Genomic DNA, 23,849 nt, shown 5'->3' on the forward strand with positions numbered 1-23,849 from the left:
AACATTCTTCCCCTGGAAGCTGACCCTTAATCTCAAAGTCTAGGTTAGGTGATCTTCCTTGGGGCTCCCACAGAACTCTATACTTCATTCATTCAAGAAATATGCATCAGACACTGTGTTAAGTGCTGGGTATACGTTGGTGAGCAAAACTCGGTTCTATTTTCAAGTAGCTTATATACTCTAACAAGGGAATTAGGTATATACTATATAATTGCAAACTATAACATGAGATATATAACAAGCAGCTGTTATATGGAGTTACACTCCATAGAGATTAATAAAACTTATTCAGTCTTTATCATCTAACATGGTAATTAGTTACTGTTAAATACTGAAACATCCCAACAACTTTTTTTGGTCTTTTTTCCCCTGATAATTTTAATGTATAATACATACTAGCATTTTGCAAAATAAATTTAATATGATTTGAAACTATTACCTTGTTTTCTCAAGGTAGTGTTGTTTCCTGTAAATGGGGCCAACAATGCCTAATTTAAAGGACCAAGAAGTTTAAATGATATTGCAATTGTAGAGAGCAGTGCTGGCCTACATTACGACATCAACAAATGCTAATGAAATTTAGAAAAGACCAACAGTTCTCCTTTTACCCAGGGCAATCTGAGCAGATTCCCTAAACGAATAAGATTCTAGGAAGTTGAGCAATGCCTTTAACCTTGTGAAAAATTTGCAAAGCTTAGAACCTAGTTAAGATTAACAGATTATGCACAAATCATTGATAAGAAAGAATGTCCTTGGTAGCTTCCGTAAACTATGGGTATTGGATTTGCTGTTTTAATTTTGCAGGTGCGTTTTGTTTTTTTTTTTCAATGGAAAGACAAAAGTGTTGTAGGTAAACTAAGTTTCCACAGGTGCCCTAAAGGCCAGCCAATTGATGACTGCAAAATCAATCCAAAAGCCAGGTCAACCTAATTATCGTTCAGATTAATTCTATTTTCTATTATTATTTTTATTTTTATTTTTTTTTGCGGTACACGGGCCTCTCACTGCTGTGGCCTCTCCCATTGCGGCGCACAGGCTCCAGACGCACAGGCTCAGCGGCCATGGCTCACGGGCCCAGCTGCTCTACGGCACGTGGGATCTTCCCGGACTGGGGCACGAACCCGTGTCCCCTGCATCGGCAGGCGGACTCTCAACCACTGTGCCACCAGGGAAGCCCTATTAATTTTTTAAAATGAACTCTACACAGACTTAGGGGCATAGGTTTTTTGTAAATTATTACACTTTCCACTTCTGAAGTGTTTTCAAATGTACACATCTCCCTAACTATGTTAGCAAGAATGAGCTTGCTAACTCTGGACTTTAGTCTCTATGTTTATAATTCATAGGAAAAGTCATTCCAGCATTAATCACATTTAAAAAATAAATGTTGGACTTTCCTGGTGGTACAGTGGTTGGGAGTCTGCGTGCCAATGCAGGGGACACGGGTTCGATCCCTGGTCCAGGAAGATCCCACATGCCGCGAAGCAACTGAGCCCGTGTGCCACAACTACTGAGCCTGCGCTCTAAAGGCCGCGAGCCACAACTACTGAAGGCTGCATGCCGTAGAGCCTGCACCCTGCAACGACTGAGCCCATGAGCCGCAACTACTGAAGACCTCACACTCTAGGGCCTGAGTGCCACAACTACTGAGCCTGCAACTACTGAAGCACACACACCTAAAGCCTGTGTTCCTCAACAAGAGAAGGCACCACAATGAGAAGCCCATGCACTGCAACGAAGAGTAGTCCCCACTTGCCGCAACTAGAGAAAGCCTGTGTGCAGCAACAATGACTCAACACAGCCAAAAAATAAAAAAGATTTGTTTAATTTTAAAAATTTAAAAAATAAATGTTAGCCTGTGCATTTAGTTATCAAAGTCTTATCTAACCTTAATTTTATACTCCTTTTCTTTTCTCATTAAAAACAGTAATACAGGACTTCCCTGGTGGTGCAGTGGTTAAGAATCCGCCTGCCAATGCAGTGGACACGGGTTCGAGCCCTGGTCCGGGAAGATCCCACATGCCACAGAGCAACTAAGCCCATGTGCCACAACTACTGAGCCTGCACTCTAGAGCCCGCAAGCCACAACTACAGAGCCTGCATGCCACAACTACTGAAGCCTGCAAGCCTAGAGCCCATGCTCCGCAATAAGAGAAGCCACCACAACGAGAAGCCCACGCACCACAACAAAGAGTAGCTCCTGCTCACCATAGCTAGAGAAAGCCCGCGCGCAGCAACGAAGACCCACGCAGCCAAAAATGAAAAACAAAACAACGAAACAGTAATACATGCATTTATGATGTATCAACGTATTTTAATAAACGGGGACTCTTTTGGTTGTTCAAGTACTTCTTTTCCAAACTGTGGTATCAAACATTTACTTCTATAATAATAATAAGGCATACAGGCAGTCTGGTGGAAATCTGCTTGCCTGATTTCAAATCTAGGTTCTTTTACTTTTTAGCCGTTTGACCTTGAGCAACTTTCCTCTCTCAGCCTTAATTTCCCATTTGCAAAATGAGTATAATATTAGTAAAAACTGCCTCAGAGAGTAGTAGAAAGAAATTAATACATACTGTATATATAGTACTTAGTACAGTACCTTGCACACAGTAAGTACACAATATGTTTTATACACATGTGTACACATCCTATTACCTTAAAATGTCAATTCAACTCAGATACCCCTAGAAGGAAGAAACCATGCTTGATCAGTGCACAAACTGACCTGCAACTATAAGCTGATATTAGCATAGATACAAACTACAGGATTGGGAAAAGTCTCAAAGATCACCTAGAGCAACCCCATTATTTAACAGACTGGGGAATGGAGAGTCAAGGATGGTAAGTGAGTTGTCCATAAAGTCACACTCCTAACTGGGGGCAGAATCAACATCAGAATCTAGGCTTTTCTGTATCTTTTACAGAACTTAAAAATGCTTTCTGATGATCAGTTCCAGATTTCTTTTTTCCACCTCTACACTGGTGATTTATCATCATTATGCTAATCAGATTTGCCTACATATAACTTCTTTTTTTTTTTTTGCAGTGCCGCGGCATGTGGGATCTTAGTTCCCCAACCAGGGATCGAACCCACGCCCCCTGCATTGGAAGCACGGAGTCTTAACCACTGGACCACCAGGGAAGTCCCTGCCTAGATATAACTTTTATATAATCTACAACGTAAGTATATACATTACTGGCCCCTTAAGAATGCTTTTTGATTATCATTACTGGATTGTTTTATTCTACTACTAAACTGGAAGTTTCTTAGGGGCAGGAACTGTTCCTTATTCCTATCTATATTAGCTGAAGCCAAGTACCATACATTTAGTAGACATTCACATATTTCTTCATTTCAAAGTCTCAACGGAAAGAAAGGGCTAAGACCAAAAAAAAAAACCACAAACCTCCTGATTACCACTTTACTATTGCTAGGTTAACCATGGACCAAGAGGCCTGGAAATTTGGAACACAGATTATCAATCATCTAGACAGCCATCCTAGACACTAATACTCTCACTTCTATTAGGCTTGACTATCTTTTTTTTTTTTAATTTTATTTATTTATTTTTGGCTGTGTTGGGTCTTCATTGCTGCGTGCGGGCTTTCTCCAGTTGCGGTGAGCAGGGGCCACCCTTCGCTGCGGTGTGTGGGCCTCTCATTGCAGTGGTTTCTCCCGTTGCAGAGCACAGGCTCTAGGCGCACGGGCTCAGCAGTTGTGGCATGTGGACTCTGTAGTGGCACGTGGGCTCAGCAGTTGTGGCTCATGGGCTCAGTAGTTGTGGCTCGCGGGCTTTAGAGCGCAGGCTAAGTAGCCGTGGCACACGGGCCTAGTTGCTCTGCAGCACGTGGGATCCTCCCCGACCAGGGCTCGAACCCATGTCCCCAGCACTGGCAGGCGGATTCTCAACCACTGCGCCACTAGGGAAGCCCAGGCTTGACTATCTTAAGTGGAATCAAGTAAGTCACACATTTAAGTCAAGATACTTAAAAAATAATAATCAAGTAACATTTACAGTAAATTACAGTTGTACAAGAGGAACTGAAAAGCAGCCGCAGTACTGTCATATGTTTTACTTCCTTAGGGAAAACTGACAAAGGAATAGCTGAATCAGGGAATGTTGGTGAAACTTTCTGTATTCTCAATCTTAAACTTGATTTAGTTTTTCTGGTTATTAAGGGGAACAAAAATAAGTTACCTGTATAACTTTGTTTACTAAACCTTTTATCATTCAATTAGCTGTTGTCTGTGTTTAGGAGTACAGTCTTCTGCCTAGAACTAGTTTCTCAGGTCCTTGAGGAGCCTGCACAGGAAATCAGCATAGCTGAGCCACCAGGAACCTGGAGAAGAGCACATGACTGTCGTTATCTACCCGGGAATTTTCAGTCAGCAGTGTACTGCTTGTTGCATCAAAGCTGGAAGCCCTAAACTCTACTCAATATTCTTTAATAATCTATATGGAAAAGAATCTGAAAAAGAATGGATATATGTATGTATAACTGAAACACTCTGCTGTTCACCTGAAACTAACACAACATTGTAAATCAACTATACTCCAATATAAAATAAAAATTAAATTAAAAATAAAGTTGGGAGCCATAACATTCATTTACAGACTTCCCGCAAAGACTTTCACCTAGTGAAGAATGTGAATTTAAAGTATATATTGTGGTCTTCCCTGATGGCACAGTGGTTAAGAATTCACCTCCCAATGCAAGGGACACGGGTTCGAGCCCTGATCCGGGAAGATCTTACATGCCACGGAGCAACTAAGCCTGTGTGCCACAACTACTGAGCCTGCGCTCTAGAGCCCGTGAGCCACAACTACTGAGCAAGGCCGCATTCCGCAACAAGAGTAGCCCCCGCTCGCCGCAACTACAGAAAGCCTGCGCACAGCAACGAAGACCCAACACAGCCAAAAATAAGTAAATAAATAAATTTATTAAAAATAAATAAATAAAGTATATCTTGTAAACTTTCAAAAGGCACAGCCATTAACAAAACAGGTTTGTCTGAAAAAACATTAATTCAAATGGCTGACTACATAGTCAACAGCAACAGGCTGGATGTGTGGAAACAGTGAATGTTTTGGGTGGAGCAGGGAAAAAAGGAACCAAAGCACTGCTTAACTCTAAAATAATTGAGCAACTGAAAGAACTCAAGGGGGAACTAAGTGGATGTAGGACGTCCAAAGTGAGGGTAGGGGTGGAACAGGGCAGTGAGAGTGAAAAGAGGACTTAGGATGGCTAACGTAGAGCTGATCACAGTGGAAGTCAAAAGATCCTATTAAAGACCAAAAGAGAGCCAGTGTCATTTTAGGTCAATCACGTACTGGACTCTCCACCAGGACTAGAAGCAACCTGAGACCAGAGAGACCAGAGACCAGAGACCAGAGAGAGAAGCTTAATCATTTTTGTAACCTCTAAGTATTTAGTAGAATGAGGAGTATATATTGGTGTATTCATCATTCTTCGGTACATTCTTAAATTGGTTAACCAGATGTTCAAAGAAAGACTCTGCAAGGATCAGAACTTGGCAGCTCACAAGTTTGTTGTGTCGATGGACACAACATAAGGGAAAAGGCTAAACTGATTAGTGGAAGAGAGAAAACCCTGCCTCTTGAAGACCTGTACCCCAGGCTAGTTTATATAGTGACTGGGGACAGGGGACAGCAACTGCAGTTTCTTACATTGGTTTTAAGCTTTACAGTGCAATTTCACAGTCGTTATTCACTCAACAGGCACCTCCTGAGCACTCACAATGTGCCAGGAACGGTGAACCGTGCCGAGCGCAGAACAACGTAAACAGTTCTCGTCCTGTCAGGGCTCAAAATCTAGTAGGTTCTGTGTACAAAGATAAAGGTAAACACACCTAGTTGTGGGAATAAGTAAGAGAAAGCAATTTATTCTCCCTGGGGCCGTGGGAGAAAGGAAAGCACCAAAAAGATGACACCCGAGCTAGGCCTTGAAGGATGCTGAAGCCGACCCACCAGCTCCAATTCTGAAGTGACACCGCCTTGTCCACGGAGAAGAGAAAGTCTCATATAGGCACCAGCTGACTCATAAAAACTCTGAGACAGGTATTTTCATCAATAATCACTCCCATTTCACAGAAGGAGAAACTGTGACCCAGAAAGCAAAAGTCGAACCCCAGGGTCCTACCGCGCGTCAGGGGAGATGCCAGGTCCAGAATCCAGGTGGACAGACGCAGCACAGCTTCGAGCTGTGCCTGGATTCTGAGACCTGTGGAGCACCGGAATGTGGCAAGGGTCTGGACCCGGAAGTTGGGAAGAGGTCTGATAAGACAGCGGCCCCTCCAACCGTACGGCCAGGCTCTCTCAGCCACGCCCTCTGCCCCACGCGTGTGTCACTCACCCGCCGCTAGGCGAGAGGAAGTCGGTGTCGTCTTCGTCGCCCGCACCGAACATCGCGCAGCCTTTCGCCCCGTTTCGGGGAGGAAGTCGGAGGGTTTCCAGAGCCTTTCACCGCCGACGTCGTAAAACGCCGCCGCGCCGTGCTGTTTTCCGGCAGGACGAACTCTCGCACGGTGACTCGGCCAGGAGGAGACTAGGTTCTGGAGAAGGTGGAGCAAAGGCAAATGAGAGGACCTGGAGGGGGAGGCACGCCGCGTGACGAAAGGCTTCTCCGGTCCTCAGAGGCGGCGAGACGCACAGGCGCTCCGAAACCCTGCGCGGCTATTGGCCGGAGAGGCAGGGGGCGGGGTAGGGGCGGGAATCGGCGCTTCGGTGGCGGTCTTGGACACGTCGAGAGGGTCAGAAGTGGAGGGGGCTTCTGAAGAGTCCTGGGGGTGTGACAGAATAAGGTTCTGAGAGGGAGGCGCCGGTGGCTCGACTCGATCTGGGAAGGTAAGGCCTCTCCCGCCCCTCTCGCAACCCTGGCACGAGCACAGTTCTTTCCCCTCCGAGACGAGGACCTCCACGCCACTCTTCTCAGCTCGGCGAAAGGAAAAAGGGCCCGGAACTGGAGGTCTGGAGACCTGAGCTTTCGGCCCGGCCTCCATAGTAACATAGCCGGAGTAACCTTGGGGCAAGGTATTCCGTGCCTCAGTTTCCCCGTCTGTAAAACCAGCCTGATCCCCCTGCCGCTTGTCCCCTGTGGCCGCCCTCGCTATTTATTCAACGGGCTATTTGTCCAGTGCTTCCGTGTGCCGACTGGTCAAGAAGCTTTAAGATCTCAGAGGTCATCGAATTCAATCCCAGTCTCCTCATAATCCCAGACTTTACAGATAGGGAAAGAGAGGAACTAAGCACTTGGATGACTAGTCCGAGGTCACACAGAGTAAAGGGCAGACTGGGGCTGGACCCCTAGTCTCTTGATTCGGGAATTAGCGGGCTGCCGGGTCAACAAGAACCTTACCAGTCCTTAAGCACTGTATTCTCTCACAGAGTGGTTATTGCTCCACTGTGGCATACATCTGGAGAGAAGTCCCCTCCCTAGAGTCCACCTATGCAGGTGATGAGCAGGAGAGTTGGAATGTTCTGGGGGTGGGTGATGGAAAAGAGGAAACTTCAGAAGCTGAAAACCCCCAGCACCAACCTTGGCCTGGGTTTCGCTTAGTCTTCTTGCCACAGACCTAAGACAACATCAGTTGCTGTCGACTTCTCTGCCTCCGGTTTCCACCCTCTCTGTATCTTATATAAGCATTTCTTTGGTTAACGTAGGGTCATTCTTGGAACAATCTCGGGGTAGGCCTGGCTTGGCGGAGGTGTGGATAAGCAGATCATGTCCCACTGTAGCTTCTGTTTCCATAGATCTCAGGAGTGCTTTCACTCTGGGCTTCTCCTTTCAATCAGATTAGTACAACAGGTGTCCCTTACCTGAATGTTTTAATCTGTTAGCATGAAATCAAAGGGAAGTGGTTGGTAGCGCCTTCCCAGAGATTTTATACCTCTTGGCACTTGCCTTCTTCTGCTTCTTATTATAGTTTGTGTGCTTCTACTAAATTGTAAGCTCCTCAAGGACGATGACAGTTTTATTCATCTTGGTGTCTCCTGTGTCACAGAGCACTACGCCTTCTTGCCCGTTGTGGGTCCTCATTAATTCTTTGTTAGACCAAGTAGTGGAATTCATCCTTGTTTCCTTATTCCTTAATTTATTCTCTTAGGATATTTTTTTCCGTGTGACCCAGAGAGCCCAGCAATGGCTCTTGCCTTTTATAGGTAGCTTCCAGAAAGATAAAAACGCTGTACTAGCTGTGAACTGTCTGGGTTGCTTAGTCTCTTGTGTCAATTGAAGATGATTTTCCTATTGTTTAAAGCTCTAGGGGAGGGGAAAGAGAAATAGGATAGCTAAAAATATTATATGTAGGTCTAATTTTTGTTAGTAAAGTATTCCTCTGTTACACTGAAGGATAGGGCTGTTGTCTGCTTCCTGTGTTTATTGTACAGATTAAGATGGTTAAGCAGTGAAGGCTGACAATGTTAAAGCAATGATGCAACTGGAATCTAAGCACTGGAACTGGAACCCTTTGTGGTAGCTCTCTGTTAAATGTGAGCTTGGCTACTCTCAGGAAAAAAAAAAAAAGAATAAGCTGCATAAGTAACAGCTCTTTCTTACCCCTCTCCCCAGTACTGGTCATTGTCATTCCAGCGCCACAACATCTGAAGAGTGCTTTGTAAAAATGCTAAAGGGGGGAAAAATGCTAAGTGGGATCATTGAGCACTTACTTTGCATTCTTGAGTTGGGAGTGTTTTTATCCAGGGTGTTTAAGTCGCCTTTCTAGATAGGCTGGAATCCTAAAATCTGGATCAGGCTTTTTGGTGATGGAAACACCACAAATATGGGTGCCCAGATTGCCACTGTGGGACACAGCTGCTGGTTCTGATTGGCAGTATGAGGAAGGGGAAGATAGTGGTGAGGATTCCTCAGTCTTCCAGGCTTTGAACTGCAGGATTGAGTGTACCTAAAAAGCCACTGTCTTCCTGAAGTAGAATATTGGACTAGGAATCAGGAAACCTGAATTCCTGTCCCAGCCCTTCTAACTCACTCTGAGCTTGGGCCAGGCTCCCTAGACACTCCCAGATATCTATCAAATAGTACTGCTGGAAGGTAAATAGGCACAACCCTGTCTCAAGTTTGAATAAAGTATTTTTGTTTGTTCGTTTTGCTTAAGTATACGGCTTTTAGATGTGTTTATAAAATGTATTGACCCCCTGAAGATTAACCAGAAAGCATCAATTTTAACAGTTCCTTTAGAATTATCAGCAATTTTGCTACCATTTAGATGACAGTTTTTATATACAGGTACACCTATATTAATCTGTTCTGGTGGATGCATTTTAAAATTAATAGTTTAAAATTATAACCAAGTTAGATCTTAGGTGTGGTGTTAGGGATATGAATTGAACGTAGGTTTGGGGGGGTATAGTGTTCTTTCTGTTCAGTCACTGAAACAGAAGAATGTCAGAACACAATTCAGGAAACATCACCTGAAAACCTGCTATGTATACACGCTGTGCTGGGTGTTGCCTGGGATGAGAAAATGAGTAAGTCATTGTTCCTGTCCTCAAAGTGCTTATACTTGAATAATGGCGATAATTGAAGTATACAAATAGCCATAATAGAAGATATAGCAAAGTAAGTCTCATAAGTAGAAATGAATGATTGTAGGATATCAAAGGAAGAAGAGATCAAATCTACATAGTTTGGAGGAAGGTGTGGGTTAGATAATGGGCTTTGAAGATGAGTGGGATTCCAAGTGGAAGTAAGGAAGTAAGGCTTTCCAGGTTGAAGGGAAAAGTAAAAAAAGTAAGTCAAAGCAGGGAATCATACAGATATTCGTTACCCGTAGATCTTAAACATTTTATTTTAACTTAAAACTTGAACATCTTTTTGCCATTCTTTTGACATAAGCCTTTTCTTGGAGTGTGGGTCTCAGGGATCTCCAAACTACAGTGTGAGGGCTAAATCTTTTCCTAGCCTGCTGCCTTTTCTGTAAATAAAGTTTTATTGGAACACAGCCTTGCTCACTTGTTTATGTATTATCTGTGGCTACTTTCACATACAAGGTAGAGTGGAGTATAGTTATGTGTATCTTTATCTAGTCTTTCCTAAGCTTTCAACTTGTATAGCATAGTAGTTAAAGCTCTGGAGCCAGATTGTTTTGCCATTTTTGAGTTGTATAGGCCTTGGGCATGTTGTTCAATCTCCTCCTTTGTAAAATAGGGACAATAATAGTATGTAGTTCCCAAGGTTCTTATGAAGATTATATGAGTTAATTCACGTAAAACACTTAGAACAGTGCCTGGCAGGTAGTAAGTACTCAGTTAATATTAGCTGCTGCTGTTGTTTTCCTCTTCTCATTTATACTTCATTGCTTTATATAATACTTTATTAAATTATATATTTAGAATAATAAACACAATCGGCATAAATTGTTTTGTGAATAAACACAACTGATACCCTCAATAAGCACATAATTTCACCGACAGGGAGAGCAGAAGTGTTGCTCCCATGATACTGGAGAATAGCCTAGCTAATGTGTGATCAGTTAAATTGGTTAAGAGAGTTCTGTGCAATAGTTTGCTAATAGTTTACTGTTGTCTTAAACAGTATACATAGGGAAACAGTGGATTAAAGCTGAAAAGGAGACCAGGGCCATATTTGTCAAATACCTTGAAGGCCAAGCTAACAAGTTTGTACTTAGCCCAGTAGGAAATGGAATTTTTTATTTTAAATGACCTCAATCCAGTTTTCCTTTTGATTATAATCTCAATTTTGAATTGAGAAAAATAAATGTTCTAGACTGAATGTGAATAAAATTAAATGACTTCTCTAAAGGTAACAATTTATACCATACTCTTAAGAGTCTCTGATTCTTAAGTCTGTTCCTCTCCTTGTTCCAGTTTACCTCTGTTGTTGATTCTTCTTTTTGCCTTCCTCACCAGACATGCCTCAAAAGAGAAAAAGATGACATAGTTATCCCTGAAAAAGTAAGTGTTTACAGCGACACGATGACTTCAACTAGTGGAAGATGTCAGATAAGTCAATAACCAGGCAGCACCCAGATAACTCTGCCATTTAAAGTTGGCAAGCCAGGCATGGTTGGGGAAAAGGGAGGGAAGGGAGAGGGCAGGTTGCTGATTGATGCCTGCACCCCCACATGCAGCTTTTAGCATAAAAAAGCCATTAAAAAAATCAGAAGTTTTCTGTAGTTTGTGACTAAGTATGAGAAGTCAGCAAGGGTCTGATACTTAATCCATTAAAGTGAGCAGTTTATGCCAAAAGAAATCTTAGAGTAGGCACTGGGAAGGAAATGCTTTTGAAGTTCCATTGCTTTGAGTAATACCATTTCATGATTTAGGTAACATCCCCAAGCAGGGGTGGGGGGGCATCCTTAGGAATACAAAGCCCTGCAGAGAAGGAAAGGGTTGAGAAGGGTCCACCCTACCTCTTTTCCTTTGCACAAAGGCCCTAGGCTTTTGTATACAACCTGCTTTTGTAGGCTGAGGACATTGTGCAATACAGCATAATGAGATAGAAACCTGCATGACAAAAGTAAATAAGAGAAATGATTTGGGGGGAACACATAAAGAGCAAAACTTTAGCAACCAGTGAAACGTTAGCGGGACCTTTTTTTAGCCAGTTTGAGTCTTTCCCTAAATAGGTAGTAGAGTTATTATAGAACTATACAGAGTATTTGTATAATTTTGAACAGTTTAGAGCATCTAGCATGTATCCGTTCAGTTTACTGCTGCTAAGTGTACCTGTAGGCACCTATTCCTGTCTCCTACCTTTTCTAATGGCTTTTTATCAGTTCCCACACAACCCTGTGCATAATCTATATCTTAGTACATCTCATACTGTATTTTAATTATTTGTATATTTCCCTTCTCCATCAGACTGTGCTTCTTGAGGATAGGGTTTCATCATAGTACCTTCACTCAGTAGGTACACAATAAATCTGAATGAATGAACAAACAAATGAATGAATGAATGAATGAAGAGACTTAGTTCCTCCTGTCACACAGATAATAAACCCCTAGAGCCAGATATAGAACCCAGGTCTCCTGATTCCTAGCCCAGTACTTTTCTACCATGCCATGCAGCCTCTATCTGAGGTTTTGAACAACTTTTCTCTCGGAGGGAGGAGTAAAAAAGGAAAAGGTAAAATGTTTTCTAGTTTCTGCCTCACACCAAATTAATTCCCAGCATTCTCCATAGGCAAACCAACAACACTGTGATATAGACGATTGAAATCCCGTATAATATAACTAAATGGAAGGTTTAGCAAGGGGGACCTTTGTCTGCCTTTGATTATAACAAAGAGGCATTTAAAACAATGCTTTGCCAACCTATACATATCTGACTAGCTAGTGTTCTTTAAATCAGGCTATAAGAGTCTGTGTTTTAAGTGACATGAAAGTGAGCCCTATGTGTGACTTGGACGTCTCATTTCAGAGATTAATTTTGTCCTCTAATGAGAAAGCAAGCTACCATTAATAATATCTCATATTTACTGTACCTTAGAATTAAGAAGTATTTTGACATATTTTATTTGATTCTCACAACCTGTGAGATTGGCAGGGTGGGTATTTTTATATCCATTTTGTAATAAATGAACTAGTACATGTTGAGTTCAGGTGATTTGCTTAATGTCACATAGCTAATGTATGGCAAACTTATGTCTATAGTTCAGAGTCTCTGATGCCTAGTCCAGGGCTGTCTCTACTCTTATCACACTTTTTATAAAACACTCAGATCTTTACATAAATCATACTTAAGCATTCATGGTTAGCATGGTGGAAATGTGTCAAGACTACAAAAGGATCCAGTAAGAGGGGTATGAAAGGGTGCATCTCAGGATTGCTTTATTCCAGGATGTGGCTTAAGAAACAACAAAAGGTATCAGAGAAGTAGAGTATAGTAACTGGGAGATCCACTCCCCATTGGACTTAGGCCCTTCCATCATTGCATAACTAAAAGACCTTTTCAGTTTGTTTGTTTGACATATCAAATTTGAGTTGTCCTATTCGGACCAGGCAAATAAAAGCTTTCCAAAGGCCTTTGTGAAGAATGTAGTTGTACACTTGATCTTCTTTGTACAGAAAGGTGAGAGTGGGCAAGAGAAACAGGAACTTCTATATTATTTGCCACTAAAACAGGATATATAAAGCTCAGAAACCCCTCCTACTTAGCTGCTTCCCGACAAACTATCTGGAGAAATGGGAGGGCTGGAGAAAGTAGCTAGCCTAGTGTTACAGAAGCAACGTACGAGAAGCAGATGTTATAGGTTCAGTTGACTAAAGAGTATATTAGCATCATTATTCAATGACCTAGGCCTCAGTTTCCCCATCTGTAAAATAAAGGAGTTGGACTTGATAATTTAATTTTTTAGTAGGAAATATATTCACATGGTTCACAATTCAAAAGGTACACAAGGATAAGTAATGAAAAATGTTGCTTCTAATCCAACCCACATCTGACCAGTTGCCTTCCTAGGGATCACAATGTTACTACCTTCTTATTCCCCCATGCGCAGAGGTAGTATAGGTGTTTACAAATAATATGTATATACTTTTTTCCCTTTCAAAACTTTTTACAAATGATAGCATATAGTGCCCCTTCTTTTTTCATCTCATAAGGTACCTTGGAGATCATTATCACTATACAAAGAGCTTCCTCATTCTTGTTTATGGCTGCAAAGTAGTCCACGGCACATCTTATAATGTATGTATTTTCATTGCAAGATGGCGCTTTGAGCATATCTCGTTTCCTTCTCAAAATCCTAATGAAATGACTTTAGAAATATAAAAATAAGAAAAAGAATGATATTGTGATTTATAATGAATATATATTTGGTCTTCATCCCATTTCTGGCTCAGAGCTAACACCCTTGGAATTTCCTAAGTGACTAGAGCTATAAAGGTGTCTTTTGTTAATAAGGTGACTTCTGTGAGGATGGGGGCTAGTTGCCTGTGAAGCCAACCAAAGTGACTAGAGGGTTCGAACTTTCAGCCCCTGACTTCCTGGGAGACGGGAGGGGCTGGAGATTGAGTTTAATCAACAGTGGCCAAATTGAATCAATCATGCCCATGTAACAAAGCCTCCATAAAGACCCAAAAGGACAGGGTTCCGAGAGCTTTTGGTTTGGGGAACCAGAACGCTTCCAAGTGCCACCATGCCGGCCCCAACCTACAAGGACAGAAGCTACTTTGTTCAGGACCTCACTATATATATCTCTTCATCTGGCTGTTGATTTGTCTCCTTTAATATACTTTGTAATAAATCAGTAATCTAGTGGGTAAATGGATTTCCTTAGTTCTGTGAGTCACTCTAGCAAATTTGTAGAACTCAAGAAGAGGGGATTGTGGGAGCCTCTGATTTATAGCCAGCTGATCACAAGCACAGGCTTGCAATTGGCATCTGAAGTGAAGAGCAGTCTTGTAGGACTGGGTCCTAAATCTGTGTAATCTAATGCTATCTCTGAGAAGATAGTGTCAGAATTGAGTTGAACTGTAGGACACCCAGCTGGTGTTGGAGAATTGTTTGGCAGTGGGGAAACCACCCGTAAGAAAAGTATCCTTTATCATTAGAAAACAGAGAGAAAGAAGCCTGAAACTTCGAGATATTTCAAAGAATATAAATGCAGACTGGAATCAAATTGAAACAAATTACTGACCACCTGATTCATTATAGGTGAAGAACATCCCTCCCTGTGAAGTGAAGTGGATAGAGTTCACTAGCACATTCTGAAAACTCCTAAAATGAGAACAGCAAAGGTTAGAAAGAAAGGTTAGCTATGGGGCAATGGGTGAAGGACAAATCAAAGGATTTGGAGGATTATACCTATGCCAAGTTTAGAAAGAACAGTAGATTAAGAAGTAACGGTAATGACTATTTATCGAGGGCTTACTGTGTTTAGGCACTGTGCTAAGTTGGTGTTTAAATGCACACTGTCACGAGGTAGGGGCTACTGTCATCCCTGTATTAGAGGAAACTAACTTACCCTCTTAACCACTATGCTGTTGCCTCAATGAACTCTTTGTAACAATCCTGTGAGGGAGGCTACATTTTTTTTTTTTTTTTTTTTATTGCGGTACGCGGGCCTCTCAGTGCTGTGGCCTCTCCCGTTGCGGAGCACAGGCTCCGGACGCGCAGGCTCAGCGGCCATGGCTCACGGGCCCAGCCTCTCCGCGGCATGTGGGATCTTCCCAGACCGGGGCATGAACCCATGTCCCCTGCATCGGCAGGTGGACTTTCAACCACTGCGCCACCAGGGAAGCCCAAGGGAGGCTACTTTTATTACCTGATTTTAGAGCTGAGGCCCAGAGGTATTAAGTAATTTGCCCAAGGGCCCACAACCAGAAGGTACAGTTTTACCAGTTAGAGAATAACTTCCTTGCATACTTGGAAAGCTGCCATAAAAAAGAAAGAAAATATCTCTTCTGCCCGCCGCTTCCTCCTCATGTTTTTTTTTTTGTTTGTTTGTTTTTAGTGGCCTATTCAGGATCTCTAACTGAACTCCCATTCTCAGAAATGCAGGAGTTGATGGTTAGGGACAGGCCCTGGAGTGCTCAGCTGGGAACAAATCTTAACGTCATTAATCATGTTGGGAACTATATACAACATTTTCTTCACACAGAAGGTTTTTTGTTGTCTTATTAGTCAGCAATAAAGTCTGTTAGTTCAATTCCTGTATTTCACAACTAATCTAGAAAAATAGAATTGTAGAAGATATATATCTTCCCCTTCATCTGGAACTCAGATTTTATTCACACAGTGGGTGAAAGAAACCTCTCTCAAATCCCAAAGATGAGCCATTTGGTATTAAATTTAGTATTAGCCCAGAAAGTTCTTTGATTAGTAGGTGGTGGTGTGTGTAAATTCTAAGTGAGACTGGGCAAGCTTTGTGCCCTTTTGGAATATCAGAATAAACAAGTGTTTTATTTTAGTTCCTGGTTGAATCGTGACTTTCTTTCTTTTCTTTTTTTTTTTTTTTTTTTAGCTTCCTCTTCTTAAACATACAGTCCTTAGAGCCTGTGTACTATATCTATGTTGTACATCTCTGTAATCCAGAACTTTGGTTCTCAAATTTTAGAGCACATAAGAATTGCCTATATATCTGGATATATACCTAGAGTCTGAGACCCCATTCCCTGAGAGGAGATTCAGTAGTCTGGAGTGGGGTCTGTAATTTTCATTTTTAGCCAGACATCTCAAATAATTCTGATTCAGGTGGTCCTTGGACCATACTTTGAGAAACCCTTGAGTTAGGAGGGAAGCAATTAACATTTATTATTTACTATGTATGTTACTAATGTGCCAGTCGCTTTCATATGTATTTTTACATTTGATGTTCAAAAAAATTGTGAGATTTTATTAACCCAGGTTTATTTGTATGTATTACCCCCACAAAGTTTTAGTAACTTGTTCTGAACTCCAAAGATGGCATTGCATTATGACAGTCAGCAGTCTGACTCCAAGAACCAGAAGGGCTGTTGCTCTTAGTATTTCTGCTTTAGGTATTTCTCAGAAGAAATGATTGTATAAGATTGGTGAATTGGAATATATTAGAAAGTGATATGAACAGTCTGTTAAGTTAAAGCCACTGAAATGTTGGAATGTCTAAAGCATATCATCTAATATTCAGAATGTTCCTAGAAAAGACAAGTATGCATTTGTTCTTTGAAATGATATTACACACACGTAAACTTTTCTAATTGAAATAGGCCCTAAAGATGAGTTATTCTATTTCTTCACTAAGGAAATTGTGACCATAAAGATTAAATTGCTTAGTATAATGGAAACACCCGGGCTAGAACCCGGGTCTTACTTTCTTTCAAGTTGTAATAATTATAAAGGTTAAGGTAGGCTACAACCCATACGTTGCCTGAGAATTACTCAGAAGACTATTGAATCAATGGTTGAGAGTGATGACTCTTTGTGACATTCACCATTTGAAAGTTCACACAGAGGCATAATAATTAAATGTGTTCTGGTATTTTAAAGGAGTAGAATAAATGGTGACTTTTTTTAACGGTGACATTTTTATGAGTTATTCTTTATAAGTTCTGTTTCTGACACTGAAAATATAGAGTAGAATGGCATTTGGGGCTTTTGTGAATTTTAATGGAATGCTGAAATGTGGCCTGGAGCTCAGGCTATGTGGAAGTCCATTCTCACTTAGAGCTACAGAGGCAGGGCAGCCAAGAATACTGCAGGTAATAGTTTTAACACAAATTGTAGGCCATAGCATGGTGTAAAGTGTTGCAAGACACAACTACTCTGCAGGTAGATAACAACTAGATTTAGCTCCTCCTGGACAACTTAATGGGGTTTATAGACTTGACAGTGCCCTTGGATAACTTGATCTTTGTTTACCCCAAATGTAGGGAATATTCACTTGTGCCTCCCAATAGAAATAGGTCTACATTTCTTTCTAAGCTCCCTAAAAACTATAACTCTGTTTCCTTATCTCAATTTTTCAGAATTGCCCCCATAAAGTAAAATAGCTGCCTTTGTGTTAAGAGACAGGGACGCAAATAGTTGGGTAAAAGTACAATGATACAAGTAATAGGTCACCGGACTTGAGGTCAGAATCTGCATTCTAATTGCAGACTGCCTCCAGACTGACTGACACGTGACCTTGGCTAGTCAGTTAACCTCGTGTACCTCAGTTTTCCAGCTGTAAAATAAGTAGCCATTCTTGTTTAATCCAGGCCTGTCCTTCATGTGGACTTAGGTCTAGAAACATACTACATTGTAGTAGCTCAGCAGAAAAACCTGAGAACATGCCAGAAGAGAAAATGAAGTTACTACTGGGCCCAGACTTAAAATCATTCAATCAACAAATATTTATTGAATACAAATGTAAAAGGTGTATTAGATTGCACATAGCCTAACGTAGGCCTTACAGTGCATTCCATAAACAAGATGTGAGTAGTTTTCTTCAGCCTTGTTTTTGAGCACTCAGAGAACATAATAATAACAATAACTCACAGAGTAATAATAATGCTTTTATGTATGTTATATGGTCTTTTTTTCTCTCTCAGTATTTCTTCCCATTCATTATCTTTTTTTTTTTTTTTTGCGGTACGCGGGCCTCTCACTGCTGTGGCCTCTCCCGTTGCGGAGCACAGGCTCCGGACACGCAGGCTCAGCGGCCATGGCTCACGGGCCCAGCCGCTCCGCGGCATGTGGGATCTTCCCCGACCGGGGCATGAACCCACATCCCCTGCATCGGCAGGTGGACTCTCAACCACTGCGCCACCAGGGAAGCCCCCCGTTCATTATCTTATTTGAATCATACAATAACCCTAAAGGAGAACAAGACAGATGTTATCTCATTCCCCTGAGTTTCGGATGAGAGGCTAAAACTCAGAGATCAATAGTGGCTCTCAAAGAAGTAGGGTGATTCTGCCCCCCCCAGGGGATGTTTGGCAAAGTCTGGAGACATTTTGGATTGTCACACATGGGACAGTGCTACTGTCATTCAGTGAGTAAAGGCTAGGGATACTTACTGTTAAACATCCTACAGCGCACAGGACAGCTCATACAGCAAAGAGTTATCCAGCCCCAAATGTCAATAAGGCTAAAATTGAGAAACTGACATTGGTGTTTTATCCAAAAGAATACAAAGTGACAAAGTTGGATGAACCAGAATCCAGATCTTGGACTCAGTCTAGTATATTCTCCACTGCCCTTAGCATTAAAAACTGCAGTCACATAAATTCTGGATTTATTGCTAATGTTTCGTGGAGGTGTGAGTGAAAAGTGGGGTTTGTCATATATCACTGTTAAAGGTTTCCATGTATAGTACAGATTGTATAATCCAATAAAAATCTACTAAACATTTGCTGTATGTCTTACAGTCTGCTGTCCATGTCCCCACAGGGAGCTTAATCTACCTTCATCATATTTTTTAACTTATTGAGCAACTACCAAATTTGAGTAATTTACCCAAATGGTATTGAAATCTGGATATGGCCCCTTTAGTAGCCTCTATGCATAGTACCTACTGCCAACCTAAAGACTCATGGGACTTTTATAGGAAATGTCACCAAGATACTCAGAGAGAAATTAGCAGAGCCAAGATTTGGATCTTATCTGACTCCAAACTCATGCTCTTAACAATATTCAGTAAGCTTAACTCTCTCCTACGAAAGGTGATGTGTGACTTTACAAGCTTTTACAACCCAGGACAGTCCTTGTAGAATATCCTTCAGTTTTGCCCCTCAAACCATTAAATAACCCAGAAATTAGAAGGTTCTTCTAATCCTTTGAAAGTTTTAACAGATGTCTTTCTGGATTCTGGTAAATTAAAGGATTATGGCCCATGGCTCTGTAAGGAATTTTTTTTTTTCCATCTGTGAATGCCTCACAGAAAACTTGAGCAGGAAATATTATTAGGGAAGAACAAATAAAGGCCAGTTATTCTACACAGCAAAGTATTCTGTTAAAATATAAATCTGGTCACATCACTCCCCTGCTTATTACGCCTAAATAGCTTCCAGTTGCCCTTGGAATAAAATTTAGTCTCCTTTAAATGACCTATAAGGCCTTCCTCAGTATACCCCTTCTGCCTCTTTCTTCAACCTCATTGGCCTCTCTTCTCACTCAATGTGTTCTATTCATACTGACCTTGAATGACTTTGATTCTTTTCTTGCCTCAAGGGTGCTATTCTCTGCCCTTCTACCCAACTCCAGTAATTTATCAGTCTGTTTAAATGTTACCTCCTTAGAGAGGGCTTCTCTCTTCTCTCTCCACCTAACCGCCTCCATCTAAATTAGTTCTTTTACTGTTATTCTCCTATCACAGTACCATGTTTACTTCCTTCATATTACTTATCACAATTTATAATTATATATACGTATACATATTTATTTGTTTCCATATTTAATGAGGATTCCTCCTCTAGAGTAGGTTCCGTAAAGGCAAGAATCTTGTCTTTTGCAGCTGGCTCCTTGTAAGGAGATATGAAACCTACATGGGTTTTGTAAGAATTAAATACATTTTGAGTGAGTGAATATTTGTCCAGTGTTCTTCCAGGTGCAGTAAGGAGGTATAAATTAGTTACTTGCCCTCTAAGAACTTGCTGTGTATATATGGTATTTTTTATCTCGTATTTTAAGAACTTAAGTCAAATTTTCCATAAGAGAAGATTGCTAGAAAAATTCAGAAAAGAGAGAGAGATTTCTTCTGTCAAGAATTCAAGGAAAACCTCATAGGAGAGGTGACATTTTAACTCAGCCTTAAAGAATGAACTAGATTGTAAACTCAAAAGAGCAGGGGCCGTATTTTAACTTTATCCTACTTCTGACACATTTTAAGTGCACTGTAAATGTTGAATAAATAATGATAGGATTTGCTCATATTCAGAAAACCGGGGTGGGGGGGGCGGGGACTACAGAGAATGACATGGCCAAAAAGGCATACAAGTGTCAAAGTACTAAATTTATTCAGGGAAATTGAGTAAATCAATTTCAGTGGAATATTTGAATGTGAAGAGGATGAGATTGGGATAAGGCTGGAAAGTAAATCTGTAACAGAGACATAAATGCCACGTAGTGAACATAAAATAAGTGTATCAATATGAGAAGTTGGAGGTGAGGATACTTATGTGTCTCTTTGCAGAGAGATTAGTTTCTGGGAGTACAACCTAAAATGCAAATTACAGCTTGAGAAATACATGCAAAGGGTATCTGGACACTAGTTTAGGTGGGAGTACTGGTTCTATTATCAACACCATCACCAAAAAATAGCAAAATGCAGGCTCCTATGAACCATCTCCTGTACTTGGCTTGGCTGGAAAGACAGTGTTTGTTTCCTTATGTTTCTGGAAGGGAAACATCCCAAGGGACGTGTTTGTGTTTTTTACGGTTTTTTTCCCTGTAATTGATTTCTAATCTCATAGCGTTGTGGTCAGAAAAGATGCTTGATATGATTTCAATTTTCTTAAATTTACTGAGGCTTGATTTGTGACCCAAGATGTGATCTATCCTGGAGAATGTTCCGTGTGCACTTGAGAAGAAAGTGTAATCTGCTGTTTTTGGATGGAATGTCCTATAAATATCAATTAAATCTATCTGGTCTATAGTGTCATTTGAAGCTTGTGTTTCCTTATTAATTTTCTGTTTGGATGATCTGTCCATTGGTGTAAGTGAGGTGTTAAAGTCCCCCACTATTATTGTGTTACTGTTGATTTCCTCTTTTATAGCTGTTAGCAGTTGCCTTATGTATTGAGGTGGTCCTATTTTGGGTGCATTTATAATTGTTATATCTTCTTGGATTGATCCCTTGATCATTATGTAGTGTCCTTCCTTGTCTCTTGTAACATTCTTTATTTTAAAGTCTATTTTATCTGATATGAGTATTGCTGCTCCAACTTTCTTTTGATTTCCCCTGGGTCCCGATGTGCACACTACTTTTTGCGTGCCCTCCAAGAGTGGAGTCTCTGTTTCCCCTAGTCCTGTCGAAGTCCTGCAATCAAATCCCGCTAGCCTTCAAAGTCTGATTCTCTAGGAATTCCTCCTCCCGTTGCCGGACCCCCAGGTTGGGAAGCCTGACGTGGGGCTCAGAACCTTCACTCCAGTGGGTGGACTTCTGTGGTATAAGTGTTCTCCAGTTTGTGAGTCACCCACCCAGCAGTTATGGGATTTGATTTTATTGTGATTGCGCCCCTCCTACTGTCTTATTATGGCTTCTCCTTTGTCTTTGGATGTGAGGTATCTTTTTTGGTGAGTTCCAGTGTCTTCCAGTCGATGACTGTTCAGCAGTTAGTTGTGATTCCGGTGCTCTCACAAGAGGGAGTGACGTCTTTCTACTCCTCCATCTTGAACCAATCCTCCTGTTTCTTATATTGTAGTAGCCTGGTCCATTCATGTTTGCCTGGAAGGCATAGATGATTTAGAGATTGGAAAGTGGGTATTTAAAAAATTGAGTTTGTCCTTAGCATGCTTTCTTTTAAAAATGATAGCCCTCCATTATTATACATATAATTCTCCATGTAATCAGTTCCTCCAAGACAAACAGGCTTCTCATCTCCTTTGCTCAGCCTGAGCAGCTTAATAAGGTGGAGTGGACATATGGAAAGATAAAATTTTTGGTAGAAGGGGGTGACCTTGAACCACTATCTGGAAGCAAAGCCTTTCTTCGTCTTATTCTGATTAGAATCGAATCACAGGTTTGCTTTCTGTCTTTTCTGTGGATAGTTAGAAAGAGATTCTCAGGGCAGCTCCTGAGTTATCATCTTTTTTACTAAAATAGGTATCCTTAGCCAAGAACTTCTATGTTAAAGAGCTACTCTCACTAATTTATAGCTGCTCTTTTATTCTTCTAAAAACTTGTCAGTCCATGGAGCATTTCTTGTTTGCCTAGATCATTGGCCATTCATAAATCAAGGCCCTTTAAGTGTAACTGTTTGAAGTAGTTTTCCCCTTTATGTCTCTGGCAGTTGGTTACTTTTGATGCATCCCATTAGTCTGATGTATGAGTAATACAGCCACATAGACTCTGCTTATTACTTGAATATGTAGACTGTGCATAGGTTGGTTTCTTTCCACAAAAAGTGCTTTCAAGGAATCCTGCAACTGGTTTATAATCTTTGCTATTGTTACTTCTCTTGCCTGATAAACAGTCATTTGTTCTTATGTTCCCTTAAGGTCATTATTACTGAGACCTTTTCAAGGGCAAGCATGGTAGCCAGGCTTAGATGACAAGATGGCTTTGGCCTAAAATGGCTTCTCTTATAACAAAAAGCTATATCTGGCTCTTTTCTCCGGGGACTCCCTACACTATCTGCTTACAGTAGAGCTCGCTTTGGTATATGGTGTGGAAAGAGAAAATAATATTGAAATCTGCAAGTAATCACTAAATTAATTCTCTGCCAGGTCTATCAACATCTTTCTCATCTCAACCCAACCACTGACACAAAGAAAAGCAAGTGAGAATTTGTTGTTGTTGTAGATGATCCCTTGGAATTATTTTTATTATCAACAAAGGCACAAAGTTAGAAGAGAAAATGGTAGCCTTAGTTTTATTGAAGGATTTTTAAAAGGATAAAATCTAAGTTTTCTTTCTTTTTTACTTTTTTTGGTGGTAGTGGTAGTGATGGTGGTGGGGGTTTGGCAGTTATTCTCCAGAGTTCTGTCTTTATAAACCTGCAGTTGTAGCAAGTGCCCTATCAACTCCTATCACCTGCCACATTTAGTCTGGGGAGAACTCTGTGTGTGTGATTTTTAAGGTCTTTTCCATTTCCTTTTCTCTTATTGGCCTGACTTGTCTTCTCAGTACCTCTACTGCCTCATTTCACTGAACTGTTTTTAGTACAGTGATATGGCAGAACTTTGGGAGTCAAAAGTTTTTGCCAGTTCTGGCTAGAACCTGTGTAAACCTATGATTTTCTCAGCCTGATACCTTTTGGAAATGAAACTGGTGTAAGTATCCTTATGATTACTGCACCTCAAGAAGGACACAGGCCAAGGAAAGGCAGCTAAAATATCCAAAGCATGGTGTGGTTATATTCGAACAATTATGACCACTTTTCTGCCAGTCAATTTGCAGTAAGAATATGAGGCCAGGGCCTAGAGGATGAGTGGAACAACATCATAGCCATCAACGGGAAGGGTCTTCCCCATATATATTCATCAAATTGTATTTCCCTTCCCTGGGAACTACTACATTTTTTTCTAAACAACTCCAGTGTATTGGCCTGGAATGCCAAGTTTTGGAGAGGCACCTAAGCCCTATTTGTTATTGCATTATGTCAAAAAGTCTCCCCTTTATTCCTGCATCTCCTTTACCACCTGCTTCCCCCAAAGAACAACATAAGTGCAGAATTCATAAAGCCATAGGAGAATTTCAAAGTTCACCTATAGAGGCACTT

The 23,849-nt window shown here is 41.1% G+C and overlaps 2 protein-coding genes across 4 annotated transcripts in view; one reads left to right on the forward strand and one right to left on the reverse strand.

Moving 5' to 3' along the window:
• The window catches only part of FKBP15 (FKBP prolyl isomerase family member 15), a 57,487-nt gene extending 50,898 nt beyond the window's left edge, over nt 1-6,589 (reverse strand). For both annotated transcript variants that reach the window (XM_081238273.1, XM_081238272.1), the window contains exon 1: nt 6,379-6,589. In XM_081238273.1, coding sequence (XP_081094399.1) covers nt 6,379-6,431 — 53 coding nt within the window. In that variant the 5' untranslated portion in view covers nt 6,432-6,589. The remainder of the gene's footprint in view (nt 1-6,378) is intronic.
• Nucleotides 6,590-6,742: 153 nt separating this feature from the next.
• Nucleotides 6,743-23,849, forward strand: part of SLC31A1 (solute carrier family 31 member 1) — a 29,722-nt gene continuing 12,615 nt past the window's right edge. Inside the window, exons 1-2 of one of the 2 annotated variants that reach the window (XM_081238291.1) lie at nt 6,743-6,869; nt 10,911-10,955. The gene's annotated coding sequence lies outside the window, so the exon portion shown is untranslated. The remainder of the gene's footprint in view (nt 6,870-10,910; nt 10,956-23,849) is intronic. The other variant, XM_081238292.1, reaches the window with a different exon arrangement.

Source organism: Mesoplodon bidens, assembly GCF_964165515.1.
Source record: "Mesoplodon bidens genome assembly, chromosome: 6".
Lineage (NCBI taxonomy): Eukaryota > Metazoa > Chordata > Mammalia > Artiodactyla > Ziphiidae > Mesoplodon > Mesoplodon bidens.